The 26,580-nt window shown below is 40.6% G+C and overlaps 2 protein-coding genes across 4 annotated transcripts; one reads left to right on the top strand and one right to left on the bottom strand.

Annotated features, from left to right (window-relative positions):
- Positions 1 to 1,854: 1,854 nt before the first annotated feature.
- On the bottom strand, positions 1,855 to 14,256 carry LOC116603318 (sorting nexin-4). The gene is made up of 14 exons (XM_032364360.2): positions 13,909 to 14,256; positions 13,736 to 13,822; positions 13,454 to 13,526; positions 13,004 to 13,079; positions 12,355 to 12,424; positions 11,915 to 12,094; positions 11,492 to 11,759; positions 11,107 to 11,156; positions 9,783 to 9,836; positions 8,925 to 8,987; positions 6,827 to 6,901; positions 6,428 to 6,502; positions 5,802 to 5,891; positions 1,855 to 2,125 (listed from the first exon to the last, which is right to left on the bottom strand). The coding sequence occupies exons 1-14, from the start codon at positions 14,122 to 14,124 to the stop codon at positions 2,018 to 2,020; spliced, it is 1,485 nt and encodes a 494-aa protein (XP_032220251.1). The 5' UTR covers positions 14,125 to 14,256; the 3' UTR covers positions 1,855 to 2,017.
- A 2,708-nt stretch (positions 14,257 to 16,964) lies between these two features.
- Positions 16,965 to 26,348, top strand: LOC116603316 (protein piccolo). Of its 3 annotated transcripts, none has more exons than XM_048720963.1 (9): positions 16,965 to 17,129; positions 18,860 to 19,051; positions 20,202 to 22,735; positions 22,814 to 22,880; positions 23,344 to 23,406; positions 23,629 to 23,700; positions 23,990 to 24,262; positions 24,594 to 24,724; positions 25,344 to 26,348. In XM_048720963.1, exons 1-9 carry the CDS (start codon positions 16,980 to 16,982, stop codon positions 25,396 to 25,398), a joined length of 3,537 nt encoding a protein of 1,178 aa, XP_048576920.1. In that variant the 5' UTR covers positions 16,965 to 16,979; the 3' UTR covers positions 25,399 to 26,348. The 3 variants fall into 3 exon arrangements, with proteins under 3 accessions (XP_048576920.1, XP_032220250.2, XP_048576921.1); XM_032364359.2 differs by having other exon boundaries at positions 23,338 to 23,406; XM_048720964.1 differs by lacking the exon at positions 16,965 to 17,129 and adding an exon at positions 17,194 to 17,777 and having other exon boundaries at positions 23,338 to 23,406.
- Positions 26,349 to 26,580: the final 232 nt, after the last annotated feature.

Genomic DNA, 26,580 nt, shown 5'->3' with positions numbered 1-26,580 from the left:
CTCGCTTCCCAGTGTTTGCCCCCCCGAAGGGTACGCACATGACGCCTGCCGTTCCGGCAAGCATCGGCGGCGACGTGCAAAGCTTCCGACTCCAGAAATTATGTGACACTCAGGCGGTTCTAGACAACGAGACAACGCATCATCGACAGGTGCGGAAAAAGTATAAGCGCGCCTTTGCCGTTACCCATGCTGTGTCTGTGGCATCCGGCATCGCTGCAGGGGCGCTTTCCAGCGCCGGGGTGGGGGTCTCCTTGAGTGGGATAGGGGTTCTGATCGGCGGTCCGCTGGCAGGGGTCGCTGGGCTGGTCGGTATCGTGGGCGCGGGGATAGTCTCTAGGGGTCTTACGAGCAGGGTGGCTAAACACGAAGACACGACGGTTTTAGCGGAGAGTAAGAAAACCTCGATCAGCGAGCTGGTCTCTTAAGGCTCTGCAAGACGGGTATATCTCAGACGAAGAGTTTCGGCTAATACTTCGGGAGCAAGAGAGATACTACGCGCTCAAGGCCGCTATCAGAGCTCGACACGGCCTCGCATCGTGTGAGAAAAAAAGCAGGAAAGGGCCCTCCCTGGAGACACGAGAAAAGATGAAAAAGAGGCTGCGAGAAATTCGCGAGGAGTTCGGGAGCGTGTTCGAGTAAAACTCAGGTTTAAACGCCACGCTAGCGGCTTTGAATTTACGGCCGAAAAACGGTTATTCCGCGCTCCGTAGGGTGGCGGCCGAACCCAATGCTATGCACATGTGCAGATGTATATATACTACAGGACAGACGAGGGTCTAATTGCAAGGTTCCCACTCGTTTCTATGAAAGGCCCCAATCCCGCTGCTGTTGATAGACAGCGGATTAATGATTGCTAACCATTGCTAATTATTTATCTACGCGAAGTGGTCCCGACGTAGATTAATAATCAGCAATTATTAATCTACGCGAAACGCGTTTCGGTGTCACTGAAAGCCCCCAGCCTGGAATGGGGCTGGGGGGGTCGGAGGGACCCAGCGCCCCTCCCAAGCCTAAGACGGGGCTGGGAGGCCCGAAGGGGCGATTCGCGCCTCCCACTCGTTTCACTGAAAGCCCCCAGCCCCCCCTGCTTTATCAGTCACTTTGATTTCGCGAATACTTTTAGTAATCAAGAGAGTGGCGCGAAAGCAAAAAAAAAAAGACCCTGCGTAAAATTGTTTTTATGCTTGTCACATATATATTTACAATAATGGCATGCAAAATCATTTTATAAAATATCTACATGATATAATCAAACTACGTTGAGTTGTGTCCTTTCAACGATAAAAACCATGATTGTATAAAACCCTCTTTACCCACATCAATGTTCCCCGGATTTTCCCCACCAGTATGTAACATCACACATAGAGTGGTTTTCAAAATCCCGTGCAACAAAATGTTAAAGTGTAACAGTCAAGCCAGAAGAAAAGAGAACAAAGAGATAACAGTGTATTAGTACTAAATAAACTAGATAGTATTTCACTGGTTTTTGAAAACCACTCTACTAGAAACAACTAACTAGTGGTGCCCCCCTCTACTCAAATTAAATACCAATATAGAGTGAAAAATTATCTTACTGTCGAATCCGTTGTATCGCGACGCCGAATTTTTAAAACATCAATTTGTATTTTCTGTTCCGCCAGTCGAATTATTCTAAGCCAATCAGATTCTTGCCATCTCTCGCCTGGTGCAGTTGTCGTCCAGAGGATAGCCAGGGAAGTGCACAAAGCGAGACTTTTATTGGCTCAGAATGGTTTTACAGACGGAACAGAAAACCAAAACAAATCGTGTTTTGGAAACGCGGGTCACGATACAACGGATTCGACGTCGCGATACAACGGATTCGACAGTAACGTACGTGTACGATTTTTTTTATCAAAATTAAAATGGAGTAGTAAAAAACCAAAAACCAGTACATCTTTCGTTTGGGGCGGAGGGTTTAGCGGCGGTACACACTTTTCCCCTATAGACCAATATAGCTAACACCTAGAAATGAGGCTGTCTCAAGATCACGTGACAGTCACTGTAAGTCTTCGCTATTGGCGGAAGCTGTCGCGAGCTCACGTGACACCCAGCTTGGCCAGTGTTCGATTGCGATTCCGTGATTCCGCACTCGCTCAAATAACGCCTAGTAACAAAAGCAACGCAATTGTAAACATCTTCCGAAGGATAATTATAGGGAGAGGAAGTTAAATGCTTTTTTTTGCCATTTAACAGATTGAATTCAAACAGAATAATAGCCCGAGTGTCAGGCCCTTTTATCGTTCCCTATGAAGTATATGCCTATTTCAAATAAGGTTGCACTCCGAGAATCTGTGTATCGTAACCCGCAGTGCTTCATGGGTATCAAGTAAATAAGCAAATAAGCGTGGATAAAATACAAATACAGGTTTCAAAAGCTGTAGAACTCTTGTTTATGTTTTTATGGACATTCCCATGGCTTTCAAATACAAGATTCGGCCGTTTATAAGCTACCCATGAACCCCCGCGGGCTACGACACATTGATTCTCGAGTGCAACCTTTTATGAAATAGGTGCATGCCGGGAAGCTCATTTAGTATTTACAAGACCGTGAGCGGGAGGCCGGGGCCCACTTCCTTCTACGGGAATGCTGAGGTTTCAGCTGTGTACAGAGAACGAAGAGGGTAGATAATAAGACACATTAGAATTTGTAATTTCCGATTTTGTTTTCATAAGAACATTAACAACTTTTGGACTATAATATTAGAATTTGTGTCACCGGCTTACTTTAATATGCGTAACACTTGCGTGTCACCGAAAGCAGCGTTGTCCTACTGTACACAAGTAAGGGGATTTTTTATTTATTTCAAAGACATCGATTCATCGATAAATGTTTCTTCTATCTTAATTAAGATTAGAAGGTCATTTGTTCGTCAAGGTAGCATTTTCTCGCGATATTTAAAAAAATTAAGAGCTACAGCTAATTTAGCTGACGCAAGACCTTGAGCGGCTACCCCTCATTCAGCCACTGCGTTACTATAGCCTAATGCGTGTATCATTGCCTAATGCGTGTATCATTGCCTAATGCGTGTATCATTGCCTAATGCGTGTATCATTGCCTAATGCGTGTATCATTGCCTAATGCGTGTATCATTGCCTAATGCGTGTATCATTGCCTAATGCGTGTATCATTGCCTAATGCGTGTATCATTGCCTAATGCGTGTATCATTGCCTAATGCGTGTATCATTGCCTAATGCGTGTATCATTGCCTAATGCGTGTATCATTGCCTAATGCGTGTATCATTGCCTAATGCGTGTATCATTGCCTAATGCGTGTATCATTGCCTAATGCGTGTATCATTGCCTAATGCGTGTATCATTGCCTAAAATGCGTGTATCATTGCCTAATGCGTGTATCATTGCCTAATGCGTGTATCATTGCCTAATGCGTGTATCATTGCCTAATGCGTGTATCATTGCCTAATGCGTGTATCATTGCCTAATGCGTGTATCATTGCCTAATGCGTGTATCATTGCCTAATGCGTGTACCATTGCCTAATGCGTGTATCATTGCCTAATGCGTGTATCATTGCCTAAAATGCGTGTATCATTGCCTAAAATGCGTGTATCATTGCCTAAAATGCGTGTATCATTGCCTAATGCGTGTATCATTGCCTAAAATGCGTGTATCATTGCCTAATGCGTGTATCATTGCCTAATGCGTGTATCATTGCCTAAAATGCGTGTATCATTGCCTAATGCGTGTATCATTGCCTAATGCGTTTATTATTGGCTAAAATGCGTGTATCATTGCCTAATGCGTGTATCATTGCCTAAAATGCGTGTATCATTGCCTAATGCGTGTATCATTGCCTAATGCGTTTATTATTGGCTAAAATGCGTGTATCATTGCCTAATGCGTGTATCATTGCCTAAAATGCGTGAATCATTGCCTAATGCGTGTATCATTGCCTAATGCGTGTATCATTGCCTAAAATGCGTGAATCATTGCCTAAAATGCGTGTACCATTGCCTAATGCGTTTATTATTGGCTAAAATGCGTGTATCATTGCCTAATGCGTGTATCATTGCCTAATGCGTGTATCATTGCCTAAAATGCCTGACTATAGCCTTAATGCGTGTACCATTGCCTAAAATGCGTTTATTATTGGCTAAAATGCGTGTATCATAGCCTAAAATGCGTTTATTATTTGCTAAAATGCGTGTATCAGTGGCTAAAATGCGTTTATTATTGGCTAAAATGCGTGTATCATTGGCGAAAATGCGTGTATCATTGCCTAAAATGCGTGTATCATTGCCTAAAATGCGTGTACCATTGGCGAAAATGCGTGTATCATTGCCTAAAATGCGTGTATCATTGCCTAAAATGCGTGTATCATTGCCTAAAATGCGTGAATCATTGCCTAAAATGCGTGTACCATTGCCTAAAATGCGTGTACCATTGCCTAAAATGCGTGTATCATTGCCTAAAATGCGTGTATCATTGCCTAAAATGCGTGTACCATTGCCTAAAATGCGTGTATCATTGGCGAAAATGCGTGTATCATTGCCTAAAATGCGTGTATCATTGCCTAAAATGCGTGTATCATTGCCTAAAATGCGTGTACCATTGCCTAAAATGCGTGTACCATTGCCTAAAATGCGTGTACCATTGGCTGAAATGCGTGTACCAGTGGCTAAAATGCGTGACTATAGCCTAATGCGTTTATCATTACCTAAAATGCGTGTATCATTGCCTAAAATGCGTGTATCATTGCCTAAAATGCGTGTATCATTGCCTAAAATGCGTGTACCATTGCCTAAAATGCGTGTATCATTGCCTAAAATGCATTTATCGTTGGCGAAAATGTGCGTATCATTGGCGAAAATGCGTGTATCATTGCCTAAAATGCGTGAATCATTGCCTAAAATGCGTGAATCATTGCCTAAAATGCGTGTATCATTGCCTAATGCGTGTATCATTGCCTAATGCGTGTATCATTGCCTAAAATGCGTGTATCATTGCCTAAAATGCGTGTACCATTGCCTAAAATGCGTGTATCATTGCCTAAAATGCGTGTATCATTGCCTAAAATGCGTTTATTTTTGGCTAAAATGCAAGTACTAATGGCTAAAATGCGTGTACCTTGCCTAAAATGCGTGCATTGTCTAAAATGCGTGTATCATTGCCTAAAATGCGTGTATCATTGCCTAAAATGCGTGAATCATTGCCTAAAATGCGTGAATCATTGCCTAAAATGCGCGTACCATTGCCTTAAGTGTATCATTGCCTAAAATGCGTGTATCATTGCCTAAAATGCGTGTATCACTGCCTGAAATGCGTGTACCATCGATTAAAATGCGTGTACCATTGCCTAAAATGCGTGTATCATTGCCTAAAATGCGTGTACCATTGCCTAAAATGCGTGTACCATCGATTAAAATGCGTGAATCATTGCCTAAAATGCGTGTACCATTGCCTAAAATGCGTGTATCACTTCCTAAAATGCGTGTATCATTGCCTAAAATGTGTGTATCACTTCCTAAAATGCGTGTATCATTGCCTAAAATGTGTGTATCATAGCTTAAATGCGTGTATCATTGCCTAATGCGTGTATCATTGCCTAAAATGCGTGTATCACTTCCTAAAATGCGTGTATCATTGCCTAAAATGTGTGTATCATAGCTTAAATGCGTGTATCATTGCCTAAAATGTGTGTATCATAGCTTAAATGCGTGTATCATTGCCTAAAATGCGTGTAACATTGGTTTGAGCCAATAAATAGAGCAAAAACACAAGTCTAGTCGAATGAATAGAGAATCAAATTAAATGTGCATACCATTGGTTTGAGTTGGTTGATCTGATCGATCCGATGACCGCAAACCGCCATGTTCAACTTGACACCGATAACAAGGGAGTAGAAATATTTCTGAAACGAAAAAGCTTGCACATAACCAACAGCTACGAGGCGTACAACAAGCATATCATAATTAGAATATCAAAACAAAACAGTCGTCAAGAATGTCTTGTTTCGACATGTGGAACTGTAATCGACCCTTAACGGAGTCTTGTGTCGGCGCTCCTAGTGACAATGGTTACACATTTACACAAAAAAAAATAAAACATTTTTTTCGTGACAAAGTGAGTCCCCAATCCCACTTTTTTGTACAGCACGGAACGGTAGCGAGAGTATTTATACGGTCATAATTTTTTGGTTTCTCCTGTAAAAAGCATCTCACGACTTGACTATATTTCAAGAAAAAGTAACAATACGAGCGAAAGTTTACATGGAAGAAGTTGATGGATTTAGCACCTTTTTGTTCTGGGGGAGGACCTTTTTTAATTTTGATTTTTTAACGGAAAAAAAATCAACTTAGCAGCCCCAATAAATAATGACCTTTTCCTATATTCCAGAGCTAAAGCGTTTTTTTTATTTTGTTTTAATAAGACTGATGATAGCCTTACCTCTTCTGTTGACGTCACGTACTGCTGTAGGTCCGAGTACTTGTGACGCAGAGTTTTAATGTAGTTGTCCTGTGCCTTGAATGATAAAAAGAAAAAAAAATTTAATTTTAATGTAAGAAAACAGGGGCGTAGCCAGGGTGGTGGCCCAGGGGGGTGGCCCAGGGGGTCAGCCTCCCCTCCTTTCTAGCAGCGAAAAATAAAGTAAATGTATGGGACAATCTAAAACACAGGAGAAAATGCCTTGAAAGGGCGGGCCCCCTCCTGTTAAAAATCCTGGCTACGCCGCCGGAAAACATAAGAGGGTGACAGGGGGAGGGATTTTTTTGTAGTTGCGTGTTTTAGCATTATTTTCTCTTTCAGGAATTTTTTGCGCATTTTTTGTTTTGAATAACCACCCACCTTCAGTCCTTCCTTGAATCGGACTTCCTGAGCGCATAGCTGCTCTTTCAGTGCATCAGTCTCTAAGATCCTCGACTGAAAAAAAATTTGGTAAATTTATGAAAAAGTATTGAATATATAATTTAATGGCAACAAAAAGAGTTTCTTATGGGGAGGGGGGGGAGGGGACTTCCGAAGGTAAAACCTATAGGATACTTGACTGATAAGAAATTCAAATCTTAATGTCAAGAAGCCTTATAAACATTGATAGAATTTAATAAGTAAGCAAGATCAAAACTGAAGAAAAAAGGCTATGGAGCTTGCAGGCTGATCTTAAAATACATGCGATGATAACATTCTGTAACACCAGTCCTTAGGAAACCTTATTTGAATCCAGTATGGCTACAAGGGTTACAAGCCCTTAAAGTATGGCAACAAGGGTTACATGCCCTTACAGTATGGCTACAAGGGTTACAAGCCCTAACAGTATGGCTACAAGGGTTACAAGCCCTTATAGTATGGCTACAAGGGTTACATGCCCTTACAGTATGGCTACAAGGGTTACAAGCCCTTACAGTATGGCTACAAGGGTTACAAGCCCTTATAGTATGGCTACAAGGGTTACATGCCCTTACAGTATGGCTACAAGGGTTACAAGCCCTTACAGTATGGCTACAAGGGTTACATGCCCTTACAGTATTGCTACAAGGGTTACAAGCCCTTAAAGTATGGCTACAAGGGTTACAAGCCCTTACAGTATGGCTACAAGGGTTACAAGCCCTTACAGTATGGCTACAAGGGTTACAAGCCCTAACAGTATGGCTACAAGGGTTACAAGCCCTTACAGTATCGCTAAAAGGGTTACATGCCCTTACAGTATGGCTACAAGGGTTACAAGCCCTTACAGTATGGCTACACGGGTTACAAGCCCTTACAGTATGGCTACAAGGGTTATAAGCCCTTACAGTATGGCTACAAGGGTTACAAGCCCTTACAGTATGGCTACAAGGGTTACAAGCCCTTACAGTATGGCTACACAGGTTACAAGCCCTTACAGTATGGCTACAAGGGTTATAAGCCCTTACAGTATGGCTACAAGGGTTACAAGCCCTTACAGTATGGCTACAAGGGTTACAAGCCCTTACAGTATGGCTACAAGGGTTACATGCCCTTACAGTATGGCTACAAGGGTTACAAGCCCTTACAGTATGGCTACAAGGGTTACATACCCTTACAGTATGGCTACAAGGGTAACATGCCCTTACAGTATGGCTACAAGGGTTACAAGCCCTTACAGTATGGCTACAAGGGTTACAAGCCCTTACAGTATGGCTACAAGGGTTATAAGCCCTTACAGTATGGCTACAAGGGTTACAAGCCCTTACAGTATGGCTACAAGGGTTACAAGCCCTTAAAGTATGGCTACAAGGGTTACAAGCCCTTACAGTATGGCTACAAGGGTTACAAGCCCTTACAGTATGGCTACAAGGGTTACATGCCCTTATAGTATGGCTACAAGGGTTACAAGCCCTTACAGTATGGCTACACGGGTTACAAGCCCTTACAGTATGGCTACAAGGGTTATAAGCCCTTACAGTATGGCTACAAGGGTTACAAGCCCTTACAGTATGGCAACAAGGGTTACAAGCCCTTACAGTATGGCTACAAGGGTTACAAGCCCTTACAGTATGGCTACAAGGGTTACATGCCCTTATAGTATGGCTACAAGGGTTACAAGCCCTTACAGTATGGCTACAAGGGTTACAAGCCCTTATAGTATGGCTACAAGGGTTACAAGCCCTTACAGTATGGCTACAAGGGTTACATGCCCTTACAGTATGGCTACAAGGGTTACATGCCCTTATAGTATGGCTACAAGGGTTACAAGCCCTTACAGTATGGCTACAAGGGTTACAAGCCCTTATAGTATGGCTACAAGGGTTACAAGCCCTTACAGTATGGCTACAAGGGTTACATGCCCTTACAGTATGGCTACAAGGGTTACATGCCCTTATAGTATGGCTACAAGGGTTACAAGCCCTTACAGTATGGCTACAAGGGTTACAAGCCCTTATAGTATGGCTACAAGGGCTACAAGCCCAAGGAAGTGGTGTTTTACCTGCACTTGAAATGTACACCTTGCTAGTTCCTCTTTTAAGTCTTCGGTTTCTTGTCTATACATCTGAAAATGGTAAATGAATAATAAAATCAGCGTTTTTATCTGAAAACATGAATTACAGTGGAACCTCGCTTGAACAAGGGTAACTCAGATTCCATTTGAATTGAATATTGACATATTAAGTTTCAGTTTCATTTTTTACTAGAATAACCTAATAACTAAAAACCTGGATAACTGGAACTTCCAGCTGACTCAAACTCTTTTCATTATCCTAATCTCTTTTTATTTCATGATTTATATGGAACAATGAGAAGCAGAGGTGTTTTTGTCATAGAGCTCTGCTAAATCAAACTGATTCTGTTCCAGTTCAAAGTTTGAGTGATAGCTGATATTAAAAAATCTGTTAAGATTTTTCGAAGGCACCCCGAAAACAAATAAACATACACAAAATCATCCTATAAACGTAGGTCAGTCTCTACTTCGTCTCCACCACGACAAAGAATATGTCGTCAAAATGCCACACACTTTATATATTATGGGTGCAGCGACACAATGTCACACACTTTACATGTTGTTAGGGTGCAACGACACAATGTCACACCAGAGCAGACGGCATAAGTTGGGGGGGGCACAATAGAGGTTTTCTATTGTGAAGAAAATAGTGGGGGGCACAGCCACGCCCCTTCTGGTAATTCTCTTGTAATTTTCAAAGATATTGGGAGGGGGGGCACATCCCCCAGTGCCTAACCCCCTGCTACGGCCCTGCACACACTTTACATATTATAAGCTTGCAGCATATTGGGCTACCTCACTTAGAAAGGCGTATCTCATGACATTTATGAGATGAAGTACACTTACTTCCAGAGCATTTCGGTGGATTTTTTGTATTTGTTCCCTTGATGATTTCAGTGCCTGCAAACACATACAGTAAATCATCAGAGTAGGTCTAACATAGTGCTACATCTGTTGCTAAGGAAAATGGAATATAGCATAAAAGCCTTGTAGAAAGTCATAAGGGTCTGATATTTGCCAAGTTGACCAACAAAAGTGTGCTGACTATTATGATGACTTTACCCCGTGATGTCATAAAGTGACGTCATAGATACAGATTAAAGCAAATATTTCAAGTAGTATTGCTCGAAAACAAATATTGAATAGGTTTTATGAATCTTGAGGGATGGGCACATTAAGGCAGCATGCGTTTTAGAATTGATTGAGTTTTTTTATGATTTTACGCAAATTAGCTCATTATGCTCGTTTATATCGACGACTTAAGCTTTTCCTCATGAGAATATCTTCTGCGTCTACGACGATCGCATGGCGTCTTTTGTTAGCCGATTTCTAAAGCGTGCAACAAACAAGTGGATGGCTATTGTAACTGGAAAAAGGATAAATCGTGGAGCTGGCAATGGAATAGAGATTCCTTGCATTTACACATTTTCTGGAGACAAAGAAATGGTTGAAATTGAAGTTAGAAAATTGAAATTATGGAATTCTTTAATAGTTGTCTACTGGAAAGGCAGCTTTTGTGAAACATTACAACATTTCTGCTTTATATGTGATTTCAGCATGCATTGGATATGATGTTTATCAGGTGTTGACTGATGTTGTAAAGCCAAAAATCATTGTGGTCGCTTACGAGAGCTTAAAGCCGCATTGTCACCAGTTTACTTCCGGAGGTCCGACGGAAACCTCAACCGTTAAAAGACAAAAGAATCTATTAAAATCCGAGATATTAAACAGGCCATCCGCTCTAAATTATCAATCACATCCTCAAAAAAACTTCCAATAAACACACTGCTTTCAATATTTTGAAATATTTTTCGCGTTTCCCGTTAAAAATCATCGGAGATTGTTACGTAATCGACCGGAAGTAAAATGGTGACAATGCAGCTTTAAAAATAAAAGAAAATCTTAGTTGGTGTTTTGAAATTGTGGTCGTTAACGGAGCTGGTCGCACTGATAAGTTGGTCGCTTACGATAGCTTAAAATTACAGAGTTTGTGTGACAATTCAATCGGTGATTCGTGATCGTGGTCATTATCGGGGCTGGTCGCTTATGAGAGCGGTCGCTCAGATAGCTTCGACTGTAAGTCATGTATCCATATCAACACTTCCCCTCCCTCTCTTAAAAAAAGCTTAAGGCACTACGGCAATCTACCCTTACACACAGTTTCATATACCTTAGATAAGTTATGCACATGGTCTGCCATCTCATCACCAGCTTTCAGCTCTAGAACCAACCATAATGAGTAAGAGCCGTAAAAGAAGGGGGAGTTATGAGCATTGTCACAGCAGATAAATACAAAATTAGAAAAGTAGGGATGGGTCATGCTTTTTTTTCAATTGTCTTTGACTTCGTAATCTTTGTTTATCGAGGGTAGCATATTTTACCGAATATACAGTTTTCTAACATATGTTAGTAAGCACTGTCATTAGAGTTGGTCACTGCCAGAGGATTTATTGCAACCCCAGTGGTTCTTTTACATCCCTTCAGTTCAATGCAGTGCAGCTTGAAGAGACAGGATCTCCATTTTAGTGTCCTTATCTGAGAAGCATCACACTCACCAAACTTCTTTCCTCCAACATCAACATTAACCTTGGGTAATTGGCTGATAGCTGTTACCAGTCCACTGACATTGCTATCCACATCGTCCTGTGATTGGCGGAAGTGTAGCATGTCATTTCTCATTGCCAGTTCCCTGTTCCTTCTCTCAAGGACTCTACCAGCCTGTGCAGATGCTCTTTCGGCTTTAATTTCTTCTTTTAATCTCTCCAACTCTTCTTTGGTTCTTGCTTCATTTTCTTGTGAGATGCTGAGCTGTTCCTTTAAAGCCTAAATGGAAAGGGAATGGTTTTAACATACTAGACATGCAAAATGGGAACATTTGTATACCTATTTCATTATTGCAGCCAAGTGTGATCTAGCGTTACAATAAAAATAACTTCTCATGTTGTGTTTCAAAACCTGTTAGGGTAAACAGTTCTGACCTTTGTGGCTTCCTCTACGAATGCATGCTGTTTCTGAAAATGTGATGCCAAGTCATGATTTTCATCCTTGTGGTACTTCACTCTTGCCAGCTCTGTTTTCAAACTATTTAGTTCTGCATTTTGTTCACGCATCTGCAGTCGAAAGCTTGATAAAGAGACCTCAAGGGACTGGGCATAGGACTAAAAATAAAGAGAACTAATTTATATGACTACATTACAAGACTACTGTTTAAGCTGTAAGGTGTATCACATGGAATTGAAATGGTAAGCAGAAGACAGTTTGTTATTGCTAGTAACAGGGGACTGGGGAATTAGAGGGGATACACATGAAATAAATTATGAGACTTATACCGCAAGGATGAGGTAGCAGATGAAAGGATAGTAAAGGAGGATGTGGGTTTCAAGGGATGGAAATGGCAGGTGCGTTTAACTGATCTTACTTGACTGGCCTCCAAGCTCTCATCTGGTCTAGGAGGATTGTCAAACCTGAAGAACTTTGTCACAGGAGGACTAAGAAAAACAAACATAAAACAATAACTCATCCAATTTCATTCCAATGAATTTCAATTTGAATTGGACAATTTGACATCTATCACCAAAATGGTAAGAGACTGGCAGCTAAGAGTTTATTTAGTGGGAAAAACAAAAGGAAGATTTCTTCATTATCCCCTCAAAAGAATACCAGCTCCAACCTGACATAAATCAAACAATTCTGGGGTTTTATCCCTAATAAAAAGGGAAAGAGAATATCAGAGGGAGGGGAGGGATGCACAATACAAGGGACTGGAGGTAGCTACACCCTTCTGGTCATTTCCTTAAAATTTTAGAAGAAAAAAATGGGGGGAGGTGAATTGATGGGAGATGCATGCAACACCCTTGTCCTTCTACAGATCCCTGTGTAGCCAGGATTCGCTGATGAGGGGTGCACTGGCCGGCATGAACACTTTTAGGAGATATTCTAAGATTTAGGTCTTTCAGTGTCACAGGAGGCTGCACATGCCCCCCCCCCTCTCCCTCCCTGAAGCGATATATGCCATAGCTATGCACCTTAAAGGCAAGAATACAGAGTAATGTGTAATTACGACAAACCTTTGGAGAAGATCTCTATGACCTAGGACATTTCTCATAAACTCCTCCAAACCATGCTGGCGCCTCTCAATAAAATCTGTTGGCAAACATAAAAATACTTCATGAAAGGTTCTATGGTCAATTTTAATTGATGCAAATTAAATAGTGAATTCCTAACTTTACGTTTTTGAAAAAAATGCAGACTTATCAATTAAACTGGTCACGTGTAAGTTATCGTTGGAATGCATGTGACCGTAACATTACCCGGGTCGCATGAGTAGGTCGCATGATTATTATACGTAACACGAAACATGGTAAATAAGAGAAACGTTATTTGAATAAAATATAGTTTGTAGAGGATTTTTTCCGTTTATAAACCAAAGTACACTTAGTTTATTGCGTTTTTTAATCAAAGTACACATAATTTACCTAAGTTAAGCTTATATGTTCTTTTTCATGTGTATACCGTACCTTTATCGAAGTTATCGCGGAAGATTCGTCTTGGAGGAAGGTTAAGACGAAAGTGTGGAAATAATCGACCAAGCTTTAATAGAATATCAATTAGTTCACATAAAAAGCAAAAAAACCGAGCCAATCTTCACACATCATAAATACTTAAGTAAATACTTAAGTATTTAAAAGGAGCATGCTTACATAAAGTCGAGAAAACAATAGAGCATCCAACCACATGATTTGTTTAAAGTTTGTTGTTCGCCGATTAACACAGATCGAGAACCTTTAGTTACCTCTTACCTTTTTGTTCAAAAGAACAAAGTCCTGGTATCTTCGGTAAATTACCCAAGGGACTCTTTCTCCATCGCTAACCACAACTTTGTACAACTTAAAAACAGACGACACATCAGTTGGTTCGCAACGCAGGAAACAGAAAAAAAAATTGTCACTTCGACATCCTTACTGTAACTTACTGTAAATTTATCCCTCTGTTCCAAGGTCAGCGACTCGAGAATTGATGAGTCGACTGAAGGTGAAGCTGACTGGGCTGATGAGATAGAATTTATACTTCGTTGTAAGGAAGAATATTGAGACGGCATCTTGCGTGGCGTCCTAGAAAGGGATCTCCCAGAAAGGAGCTCATTTCGACCAGACGCGATTTCTGTTGAATCACCACTATCCTCATACATAATCTAACTGTTAAATTGTGTTATAGTGTTTCTTTGCCATATCTACAGAGATAAAGAAGATGATTTTGCACCAGGAAAGAAATCAAAACATTTCTCCGAGACGGGTCACATCTTGAACAGCGCGTGACCAAACAGAATTCAACCTTTGTGGGAGGGGAGGGGGGGGGGGGTGTGCATGGGATGGTCCAAGTTTTGACAAACCACAAAACGAGAATGGAAGGAGGATACACAAGTTAGTCTGTTGTATTTTCGAATCTACTTAAGTACTCTGGCAATAGTTGCTAATAGAACTTTAGAAGACTCAAGGAGACATAACTATATGGAAAAAATAATTTGTTTTACTATGGGGGAGGGGTAGGGAAAGAGTAGCGTTATGCATGTGATATTAATTTTTTGTTGCTGGATGGGATTTCGTGGGGATTTTTTCGTCAGATGCGGAGAAAAGCGCATAGCGTGAAAACAAATCTATAATCAGGAAAAAAGAGCGGCCTGATAGATATGAAATCATATGCACGTATGTTCTATACAGCACAAATTCCAAGCAGCTTTTAGTTGGCTTTCCTCTAGCCAAGTCCTGACCGATCGACCGCTCTGTTTATATTGTGGTTAATTGTCAAGTTGCACTCGCGTCGTGCATTATGGGTGGGGCACTGGGGGCACGTAGTGACGGGGCTTGCCCCACCCCCAATGTTTTCTTATTATGTCTCGTAGCAGGGCCGTAGCAGGGGGTTGGGCACTGGGGGCATGCCCCCCCCCCCCCCCAATATTTAAAAATATATATAAGGAAATGACCAGTAGATGCGTGGCTGTGCCCCCCCCCCCCCCCAATATTTTCTAAATGTTTCCGTATTGTGCCCCCCCCCCCCCCATCTTACATGGCCTGTTGCTACGGCTCTTTTTTATGTTATACCCCCAGCCTAATTTTCAAATTAATTGAACTTTATTTGTGACTCTGCTTTTTTTTATATTAACGCCGAGCTCCGCACTCGACGTGGACCGGGTCGCGCCTTTCATACCGCAAGTCCTTTAGGATAGGTCCACCAAACAGAAATTTAGCCAAAAATGTTGCATTTGTCGAACGCCGGGCGCTTATTACATTTTTCATGTCCCAAGATGAGGCGTTCGAAGAGGCACTTATAGCCGGCGGGGATATAGGCGCATAGTAAATTTTTCCACTTAGGGCGAGCCGTTTATTTAGAGGGGCTTATTCAAGCAATTAGTGTATTTGTGAATTCACTCGTTCTGGGGGCAATAGTGGGATCCCCCGGGAGAAGTTCGTTTGTTCTCAGAATATCCCAGAAAATCCATTCAAACACAGAATTGATTATGTCTCGTGGCAGGGCCTTAGCAGAGGGTGGGGCACTGGGGGCATGTCCCCCCCCAGTATTTAAAAAATATATATATGGAAATGACCAGTAGAGGCGTGGCTGTGCCCCCCCCCCCCAATATTCTCTAATTGTTAGCAGGCAATCTTACGTTGCCTGCTAACGGCTATGCGTGGACATCTGTCTCTATCACTTTGTGATAACAGATAGGCAATATTATGGGAGTATATGTGATATATTTCATTTGTCATAAAGCCTTGCTTTAAGCACTACAAGCTGTCAACATTAGATTTGTCAACATTCTAAGCTTTGCTGATGACTATTATGAGTAATACTGTGTTGATGTATTCTCGTCATATATCATATACACGCTAGAAAGGCCTCTACTTACTTTAGAGTCATCATGTTAACCTGTATAAGTGTTTATATTGGATTAGAGTCATTGTTTTCATTATTTACACACAAAAACCAAGGAGCAATAGTCCAATAGAGTTGTGACTCGGTAGGTAAGTAACTCCGAAAAAAGTACAAAGATATTTCTGTGCACAAGTGATTTTAACTCAAAGAAACCTTACCCCCAAGGGTGGGAGGTGCCGAGGTTGGAGGGGGCGACGTTATCTGACGAACTAAATAACTAATATTTTCGCTGAAAATACGAAAAGCGAGTAAAATTAAGTTCCGTCGGTAAACAGATAAATGGCAAATAGACTAGGTACCAGACCATTTCATTATTCTTTGATGACAGAAGACGAGATAATTGCACGAGGTTGAAACTTACGAATGGTAAAGAAAATACAATTGTTTCCCGTCCTCGTGCGCGTCATTTTTTGGGGCCAATTAAAGAAAAATATTATTTATTTCTAACTTATAGCCTATAAGCCTCTTTTTTCGCCATTTCATCTCGCTTCTTATTCGACAGTGAAGACAGATGGGTTTTGCTTGCGGTCAGAAAACCCTATGAAAGGTCCGTTGTGAATAGATAAATGCCTTTGAAAGACAATAATGAAAATACAGGAAATAAAATAAATATACTTAGCCTTATGCATTATAATGAATTAGCATAAAGTGAGAGGGAGTTAGATTTGAATGAAAACAAGAGGGCGAGGGACACGAGACATCATAAAAGCTTCTGACGTCATTGAGTGTACGTGCTTCGTGGGGACTTCGTGGGGACGTTTTTAGGGACCGCCTTTCGTATATCTTCCTCACAACAGCATAAAAACATAAAAGTGTGAGTAGGAGTGGCGAATACGTTTAGTGGAGTGCGTTAAAAACATGGCATTTTCAGCGCAAAAGTTAAAGAAATAGTTGAGATTTTTTATTGTCTCTTGGTTTTGACGTTTGGGTGAAAGAAAACGAAGAAAGACTTATATCTAAAAATTGCCTCACAGCGCACCAAAGGAAAAGAAAAGGAAGGCCATCGATGTGCAAATCCAAAAGTCGAGTTTACTACGCGAGGAGAGAGTCTGGGCACTAGTAAAGAAACATCGACAAACACAGGAGCGAGGCTCTATCATATCGCGGGCGCAGATGACCTACAGCGGCTTGTACTGGGCATGCGCCTCATGCGATCTTGTGCGACAAAGCTGTGTAATGGCGGCGGATCCCGGTTCGAATAATCTTGAGGATTTTGATATAGAGCAAGTTATAAATTGGGACGAGCACAATTACGCTTCAAAGGTCTGTTAGCTATAGGTGTTTTTAGGCCAAGATGAATCACCTTTCACTCGAGAATAAGTTAAAAACAAAGCGCCTTGTACACGTCGCTCGGGGCATAAAATGTGGCTGGGCTTCGTTTGAGTCGAAACGTATGGCATTCAGTCCGAGAGAAAAGGTTTGAAAACGGGCCAAACTCAGCCCTAGATACGATATCTTCGACTTCAAAGGGTGAAATGAGCTTCGTTTGAAGTTGACAGCCCTTTGTGAAGTCATTTTACGTTGAGTTTCGCGAAGCGTGAAACACGGGCAAATTTTCATACAGGAATGCAAGCTAACAAAGCGTCAGTTCGCACTGAAAGGATATGCTAATGAGGGCGACCTCTAACAACTAAGAACGATAAAAAGCTTGAATATTTCAGCTTCTGATAAATAAATACAGAAGTCACTTAAATCCGAACGCTAGCTAGCTTCTCGGGCTATTTACGGAGAGTTGATACGATGACAATAGCTAAATGGTCAAAATTCTTAATTTAACTGAAATTAATTCGGTTTGACCGCATGGCGTATAATTTTTGACGGCCGAATTGCAGAATCTTTAAGTCTTAGTCACAGAATAACCCTAAAATGAGAAGAAGACTAGCTAAACGTGATATCTGGAAACCATTTAAGGTATACCGTCGCCGGAAACCTTCGTCGGCAGGATTTTTTACGGTATCTTGTGATGCGCCGAAAATAACTTCTTAATGTATGCGAAAAGGTTATTTATTTGCTTTTGCCAGGCAAGAAATTATCAAAATTTTGATGCGGGCACTTTAGTAAAAGGTGAATTCATCTTGGTAACATATGTGTAGATTTATCTTTTATCTCATATTTGTGACCTAATGTACAATTTATTTTTCGTGGTGTTTTCACACTCTTTTATTTCAGACAAAGCGCTCTTTTTGAATCTGTTTCCGGGTGATTTAAGTATAAATTACGTGTTATCGAATTAATATGTTCTGTTATTGAAGTGTGTGGCGTTTAATCGAGAACAGTTTCGACATGAATATTTTTGGTTGCTCAAAGACCGTCAAATTTATTTCAGAGCGTTTATATTGAATGTTTCGTATGTTTAGCAAGCTTGCTAAGAGTATGACCATATATGGGCACATTTAATCTTTTCAGTTCACCTGCCGACCTACGACGCGGGCGATTGATGCGTTTCTTCTTACAGATTTAAAATGATTGGTGTGGCAGTTTTGATTTCATGGAAAAATAAATCAATTAAAAGACATTAAAAAAAAAAAACACACTGAACAATTAAAAAAAAATTCATGTTTTATGATAATAAGTAAAACAGTTTTATATCAATGATTTAAAAAAAAAGTCGTTATAATTGTTAGTGAGTTATTATTGACTTATTTATTGACTTTATTTGTAAGTAAGTAGTCATTGTTGTTGTTGTTATTATTTTCATTATGATGATTTTTATTATTTCCCTTACAACCTCTAAAGCCTCAAGACTGGGAGATATGATTCAAATACAAGTATTGGAAAATACATATTTGGAGAATCACATAAAAATTTACCCAGATAATGAATTTATAAAAAGTTTCAAAATATTTTACCCAGAAGTTCAAAGCTGAGGGAGCTTTCAAATTTGATTAAATTATTATGAATCATCCTAAATATTAGTTATAACCTAGGAAAAAAATAGTGGAATCCACAAGTTAAAAATATCCCCCATCAACTTAGTTTTCATTTTTCCATAGAATCTGGAATTTCAGCATTTACCAGACCTCGACCTTCCCACAGATGTACCAGTAACAGGCCAGTCAACACTACCGACCCCACCCTCTCCTGGCAGTCATGGAGGGAGGATGATGCGGGGACAGGTTATGGGGACACACCCTACGGCAGTCGTCTGCCAAAATCAAGACAGCTCTATTATGAGCATGACTCAGGTGAAGTTTCTAATTCAATATAATAGGCCCACTAAACTAGCGACACAAGCTTTTTATTTTCTGGTGATTTTTATTGCCCCTAGGCTGAACTTGGCAATTAATTTGATTGATGCTCAGGCTCTTTCAGTGTTGCTAGAAATAGCAAATGATAATTTTAAGTGAAGGTTGCTTTGATTTGCTCAAATGTTTCAAGCATGCTTTAAATAATTGTCTGTGATATATTTCTAAGCTTTTTCTATGAAAATGCCAGGAGCTGGTAAACCGTTTATATGGTCGGATTAAATTTTCAACATAAAAATTGTATTCTTAATGGTCATACGGCTGGGCTATAGTCTTCATAAAGTCTGACTTGAGAGGCTTTTTTTACCAGTAATATTATGTAAACTTGCAGATTTTATATTTTAAAAAATGTTGATCAACCACTCCTTTGTTATTGTTTAGAGTTTATTTGCAAGAAAACTGATACTTAATTAATGATATTTGATTGAAAGTTTCTCAATACTCACTATGGAAATGAGTTCTTAAAGTCACTTTGTATTATGGGGAGCATAAAATTGCTGCGTGATTGGCCTTGTTTAAACACAAGGTTCCGCTATAAAAGGGAAAGCTCCTCCCACCCCTGGGCTCAAGAACAATAATCAGCCGTCAATGAGTCATGGGTTTGATTATGGATAGCGCAAAATTTAAAATTTTGCACTGAAAACATCAGTGGAGAGCAAATCACAAATTTATCAATCTGAACACAACTGTCTTGTTACCTGTGCAAAAGAAGTTTTATTCCAGCTGACTGAGGTACAGAGATAAGCAATTTTACAGGATACTTATCATTTGTGGCTGCTAGCTTGGTAGTGTTATAATTATAATTGCAAATTCGAGCCTGGTGGTAGGTGGAGCTTTCCCTTTTAAAGCAGAACCTCATGTTTAAGCAATCATAGCAAGAAAATGAACAACACAATATGTGACATTTGTATTAGATCCACCCCCTAAGACACAGTCTTTTATCTTTTGCATTTAATTTCTATTATAAAATAACCGAGTGAATGAGTGTCTACTGTAGGTACTTTCTCTCTTACAGACACTTATCAGTGTGCAGGATTCACTTATATTGCTATTTTATAAAAAGTTATAAATGGGCCTTTCCTCTTTGCAGCCATCACACACTTCCTCATTAAATCCAGTGTTTCCGCCTGATGCAAGCTGCATCATCTCTGACATTCGTCAAGAGCTAGGCAACCGAGCAAGTGTCTCCCAAACAAGAACAACCATTTCACCAACCTTCCCGTCAGAGAATTTTGATCTACCTCCACTGTCCCACCCGCATCATATGATGCGCCCTTCTTCAATGAACTACATGCAGAGGTCTTCCCCTCAAATGCCTGGCTCACAACAGCTGGTCCATAACACCCCACACCAGACAATGCATCCTGCGATGTCTGGATATAACCAGGCGAATATGCAAAGACAAGTCATGTCGAACATGCCTGTCAATCACTCTCTGGATTCTGAAATGGAAGGGGATGATCATGACAATGAGGATGAGGGTTCTATTGAAAAACTGATTGAGGATATTGTAGATAGAGACCTGCCACAGGGGATAGAGGACCCTATAGTGTTCCCACAGGTGTCACACGCGATGCCTCTGGGAAGTCAGCACTCAATGATACAAAGGCCAGGAGGTCAGGGACAGCTCGTGTCCATGTCTCTCAATTCAACTGCAGGACAACCACTTGGAAGTCCAGTCACTGGGAGTAACCCCAGAGGGACCAGTAACAACCCCATGGCTGGAAGTCCAATGGGGCAGAACCCTGGGAGCCCGCTCACCATGACAATACCAGGAAGGGAGCAAAGTGCAAACTTGTCTGGCAGCATGCATAAGTCATCATTGTCTTTGGGAAATGCTGCTAAACCAAGTATAAAACTGCTCCAGCAACAGCCGGCATCACCTCAGATTGCCTCGCCGCAGATGGGCATGTCTCCTGGGCATGCCAATAGTCCAAGACCCATCCCCCAGGTACAGAGTCCAAGACCCACAGCTGGTATGCCACTACAGGGGAACCAGGGGCCTATCCAGCAATCTAATGTGGGGATGACGGGCTCTGCACCAAGTCCAAGGTCCATACAACAGAATACTGGGACAGGAGTCGGCCCAACACCTCTTCAAAGTCCATACCAAGTCCCCCAAATGAGCCCTCAAAGTGTAAGAAGCCCATTACCCCCGTCTCCAATTTCCCAAATGTCTCCACCCAAGTTCCCTTCAAACCCTACAGGCATGCAAACCTCCAGCATGCCACAGTCTCCGGTGAGGTCTCCTATGAACGCTCCATCCCCACAGGCAGCTAGACCACCACAGCCCTCGGCAGTCAGGAACCTCAGCTCGCCAGGAAGTCAGGTGGTCTCCAAAGGCAAGGATGTTGCCAAGCTACAAGCCCAAGCTGGCTACACACCAAGGTCTTCTACCGCAACTAGTATAACAGCATCTTGTAAACTTCAGACAACTCTAGCAACTTCAGCACCTTACCATTCTGTTCCTTTGCAATCTAGTGTGATGCCAGTATCTGGTGGGAAACCAATGCAGAAACTCAAATCAACAATGCAAATCAAGAACAGTAACAAAAAACCTGCGCAGACCAAGACTTCTCAAAGCAAAGCATCAAATGCAAGTCAAAAGAACAATAATGTTCAGTCAACATCCTGCCAGTCTACAACAGCACAAAACAACACCTCTACAGTGCAAGCCACTCCATCTAGCAGTACCCTTAAAGGATCAACCCAAGCTCATCAAACAACAGCGAATGTTCTCACACAAGCGATGCTATTAAAAGCAGTGTCCTCCACAGCCGCAGGTCAAGCTGTTTCCACTGGACAGCCGGTATCAGTTGCAACATCTCAAGGAAAAGTAATTTACTACGTGCTGCCCAAAGGAACAAACTTAAACACTGCTCAGTTACAAGCTGCAGCTAAGGCCCAACAGGGCTCAACTGGCTCAGGACAACCTCTAAAAATGATTCTTATAAATGCAAAGACTACAGTTGGGGGCACTAAACCTGTAGGGCCCCCTGTGGACGCTGCTGCAAGTGTACCTCTAACTCAGACCTTGTCCTGCGGAGGGATATCCATTCAGCAAGTTGCCCAAGTCATGCAGCAGAAGACACTTACAGCAAAGACTGTTGGGAATAATAATGTTGCCATGTCAACTTTACCATTGAGTACAATGTCTAGTGGAACGGTAATAATGTCTACAGGTCAAGAGAATGGCAGCTTTACTATAAATACTGGCCCTGGGGCATTATTTAAGGGATCAACAGCAGTTCCAGGTGTCAGGTCGGTACCTGTGAGTGCGCCGTCTAACCCTTCGACTGTCGGCCAAATGCAATCTGCTGGAACTACCAAGATAACATTTATAAATGAGTCCTCAGGTATAAGACAATTTGTTGACTCATCTGGTGATATTAGTGCACCGAATCAGCTGAATAACACTGCCCAAGGTAGCTCAGAGGGGAATTGGATGCCCAGGGGTGCAAAGCATAGTAGGATCATATCTGTTGATGATGAAAGCGACAGCGACTCCACCCCCTTAGCAGAACTTGCCGACCATTTGAAAGCAAATGGAGGGGATACTAAGAAAAAGAGAAAGAAAGGTGAAAAGCGGAAAAGGAAAACCAAGATTGAAGGGGAACCACCAAAGTAAGTCTTATTGACCTGAATTTAAATGGTTTTTATTTGGAGAGTTTTGTATGAATGATGCTGGATATTTTTTTACAGACCCTTGTCTGCTTATCAAATATTCTTCAAGGAAACTCAAGCAGCTATTCGCTTGCAAAACCCATCTGTAAGTACATAAATGTACAATACAACAAAAACTGGTATTCGACTCTGCCAAATTTCTGTCTTTAATAAGACTTTTTCAGTCTGCCCTGAAGAAGTCTTATTAAAGACAAAAATTTGGCAGAGTCAAATACCAGTTTTTGGTGTTTTGTATTTCTGGTTCATGACTACTTGGGCTTTTTGTATTTATACATAAATGTACTGATATGGTTAGATGAAAGGTAGTTTTTCATACTTTTACTGTGCATATTTTCTGACAAGAGAAGGTTGTGTTGCCATTATATATTGTCCCTCAATAAATAAATACCCAGAATATCATTGAGGCCTTACACCTCCATGTGTTATTTATTATTATTATTATTATTATTATTATTATTATTATTATTATTATTATTATTATTATTATTATTATTATTATTATTATTATTATTATTATTATTATTATTATTATTATTTTACAGGCACAGTTTGGAGAAATAGCCAAGATTGTTGGTCAGATGTGGGAAAATTTACCAGAGGAACAGAAAAAGGTGACAGTCTTCAACTTAGATCGTCAATGTTTATGACCGACATTTATATAACTATATGTGGTTATACATCTACCATTACTCAAGTGTTATTAAATGTTACCTCTGATTTAGGGTCCTTATCCACAAGAAGACATGATATATACTATGACTTCAACCCACTTGAAGTTTCAAATGCGAATCAAGGAGACAAATATCTGGTATTGATGTTCTCATTCTATACAGGTTTACCATTGCAAGCATGAAACAGCGAAGGCAGAGTATCAAAAAGCTATGGATGAGCTGATATCTAAGCAGGTAACAAATCCTTCTCAAATCCTATATTTTTTTATTTATTTATGATAAATAAATTTATAATAAGATTGCCAGAAATCGAACATCTAATGAGTCAATGACATTTGAAGCATTGAAAATATTGTGGACAACTGTGTAAATACAAAAGCCCAAGTAGTTGTGTTCATGAACCAGAAGAATGAATACAATACACCAAAAACTGGAATTTGGCAGGAGAAGTCTTATTAGTTTTTGGTGTACTTTGTTTTTTAAGATGCAGTCATTTCGATATTGACACTGATTTTCCCTTTAGAAGGAACCCAAGGCCAAACTACCCAAGCTGGAAAGCCCTCTTCCTACAGGAAAACCAAAGTTCTCTATCCCCAAGGTCTCGACCGCAGCAAAAGAAGGTGGTAAACCAGAGGGAGCTAGAATAAAGATCCCTAAGAAAACTAGCAACTCTGTCGTCAAGCCTGAGGGGGCAGCCAAGTCCAGCAGTCCCCAGGCAGCTGTCGGACCATTTTCACTAGCACCATCAACAACAGCAAGTAACATGATCAGCAAGACACTCCCATCAAAACCCAAGGTTAGATAAGGCTACCGATTTGTTTGGTTAGGGGTTTATGCTGATGTGTTGATACTGTATATATGTGTACATTGATTGCTGATCACAAAGCAATATATTTCTCTTGAAAATAAATCTTGAAAGTGAGTTAGATTTGTTTTCTCTTTACATGGCATTGAAAAGATATTGTTAGTTTGTTCTCATGATGATAGCCATAAGGCAAGATTCAGGGTCATCCCTTTAAAAAAAAGGTATGGGGAAGTCATGTCATTTTGGTAAGGGGAGTGAGTTGGACTTCAGTTTTGATAAGAGGGTCTATCGATTATTCTGAATTGCATTTTTTTTTCTACAGAAAACCAAGCTGTCTATTAATCCAATAAGTCAAAGGGTGTGTGCTAGAGATGGCTGTTCCATGCCGGCGAGAACCACCAAGGAGCGCGGTACACAGTACTGTAGCAATGAGTGCATCATCAACCACTGCAGGTGAGTGAACAATCCAGTCACAGACATGGGCGAACTTGTGATACCCAAAATACGCAGTAGAGAGTGTCCAGTATCTGAACCCTCCTAGCAGTTTGGTACAGATCTGGGTGATATCATGCTACCTAACATGTCAAAGACCAGTATATGAACTCCCCTAGCAGTTGGGTCAACCTGTGGTCTCACTGAAGCACTCAAAGCGCTAGATTCAACCAAAATATTTAGCTGTTCAAAGGAATTCACCTACACGCAGCTGCTATTGTGATTTCACGTTTTTTGAGGCCTCAGCATGAACAGAACAATGTTTACCAAGAACTTGGTAGAGGATGCAGGAATGGGCATGCCAAAGTTTCTGGTTCCATCTATTTCTGCATAAAAGAAGGTAGACAGGGCCGTGTCGAAGAGTTCAGGTGTTGGACTACCTTAATACTTGGTGCTCTACAAACTTGGCGCACTAATTGATGCACTAAATACTTGTTGCTCTACTACAAACCTGGCGCATTAAATAATTGATGCGCTAAAAACTTGGTACACTAAATACTTAGTACATTAAAAAGTGCTATCCCCTAAGATATCCCGGCTGTTTTTTGTTGCTCACTTTTTCTTTTCTGTTTTTCTCTAGAATGGTATTCAACTCTTGGGTTGAAAACAGAAAGACAGAATTGCAAGTTGCATAGACAGCACCATAGTTTAATAAACAAGTTATAAAAAGTTGTTATAAAGATAGATATATTATCTATGTATTGACTGTATAATCTATATAGTATAATATAAATTATATTTTGCACATTTTTTGAAAAAAGACGAAAAAATCCATTTTTTGATTGGGAAGAAACGTTAATGGTCTTTTAAAAAAACAAGACGTATCTCAACTTTACACTGTGGCTGTACATCTAGTTTTTTTGGTTGCATTTCAATCAACGCGGGGGTCCTCAAGTGATACAAAGCGTGACGTTTTGGTATGGGGTTAAGCTCTCCCGATAAGTTCGTTAATGAAAGATACCTAGAATATATGTATATGGTGTGTCATGTGCTCATTCCATACCTTAAAAAATGAAAATAAAAACGAGAGAATATTATATGTACAATATTTTTCAGTTGTCAAATCCCTTAAGGATTTTGAGCTAACCAACTGACGAATCTTTTGGTAACGCAAAAGATAATCCAATTGAATCACAGTGAAATGCAATCCATCAAGAATGCCTACATATTATTTCTATATTTCCACCCTTTACAAGTCGTCTTTTGTCAAAATTTCTACCGCTCCTAAGGAGCCAGAATATGACCGTGTCGTGTCAAAAAGAAAGTATAGAATGGGTAGAATTGTTGTACATATTCGTAATGGGGACTTGTTAGCCATCTGAGTGGAAGTGTGAGTTTGCGTTTTATATGATCAAGCTCCACCTTTACTTTGGAGTCCATTTTGTCTGTGCTTCGTTAAGTGTGCCCCCTCTTTGAACCTAGAATGCATTGTATTGCTATCTAGTAGTTATGTTTTCAATCCACTGTTGGTATTTTTGACCTTAAATTTTACGAATCTCCATAAAAGAAGTTTACCTTGATGTAGGGCAATGTTACTCAATATCGGTATATTGTTGAAGTAAAAACAGCATGTTAGCTATTATTATCTGTTGTTGTGTGTTCATATGCCTACGCCTTATACTTCGGAGGGACCAGAGTAACTTCTCTTCGCTATCTGAAAATATAATTGACTTGAGCGATGGTCAGCACAGCGCACTCCTAGATGGTAAACGTTCTCAACACATTTGTAGTGACTTTGAACATGACATCGATAACCCTGCTTAAGCTTATCAACAGGGAAATTTCAGAGCTTTTCGTTCTCACGCACCTTATAAAAA

Source organism: Nematostella vectensis, chromosome 13 (genome assembly GCF_932526225.1).
Source record: "Nematostella vectensis chromosome 13, jaNemVect1.1, whole genome shotgun sequence".
NCBI classification, from domain to species: domain Eukaryota; kingdom Metazoa; phylum Cnidaria; class Anthozoa; order Actiniaria; family Edwardsiidae; genus Nematostella; species Nematostella vectensis.
Note: the sequence above shows the minus strand (reverse complement) of the source record. Positions and strands in the feature narration are given on the sequence as shown.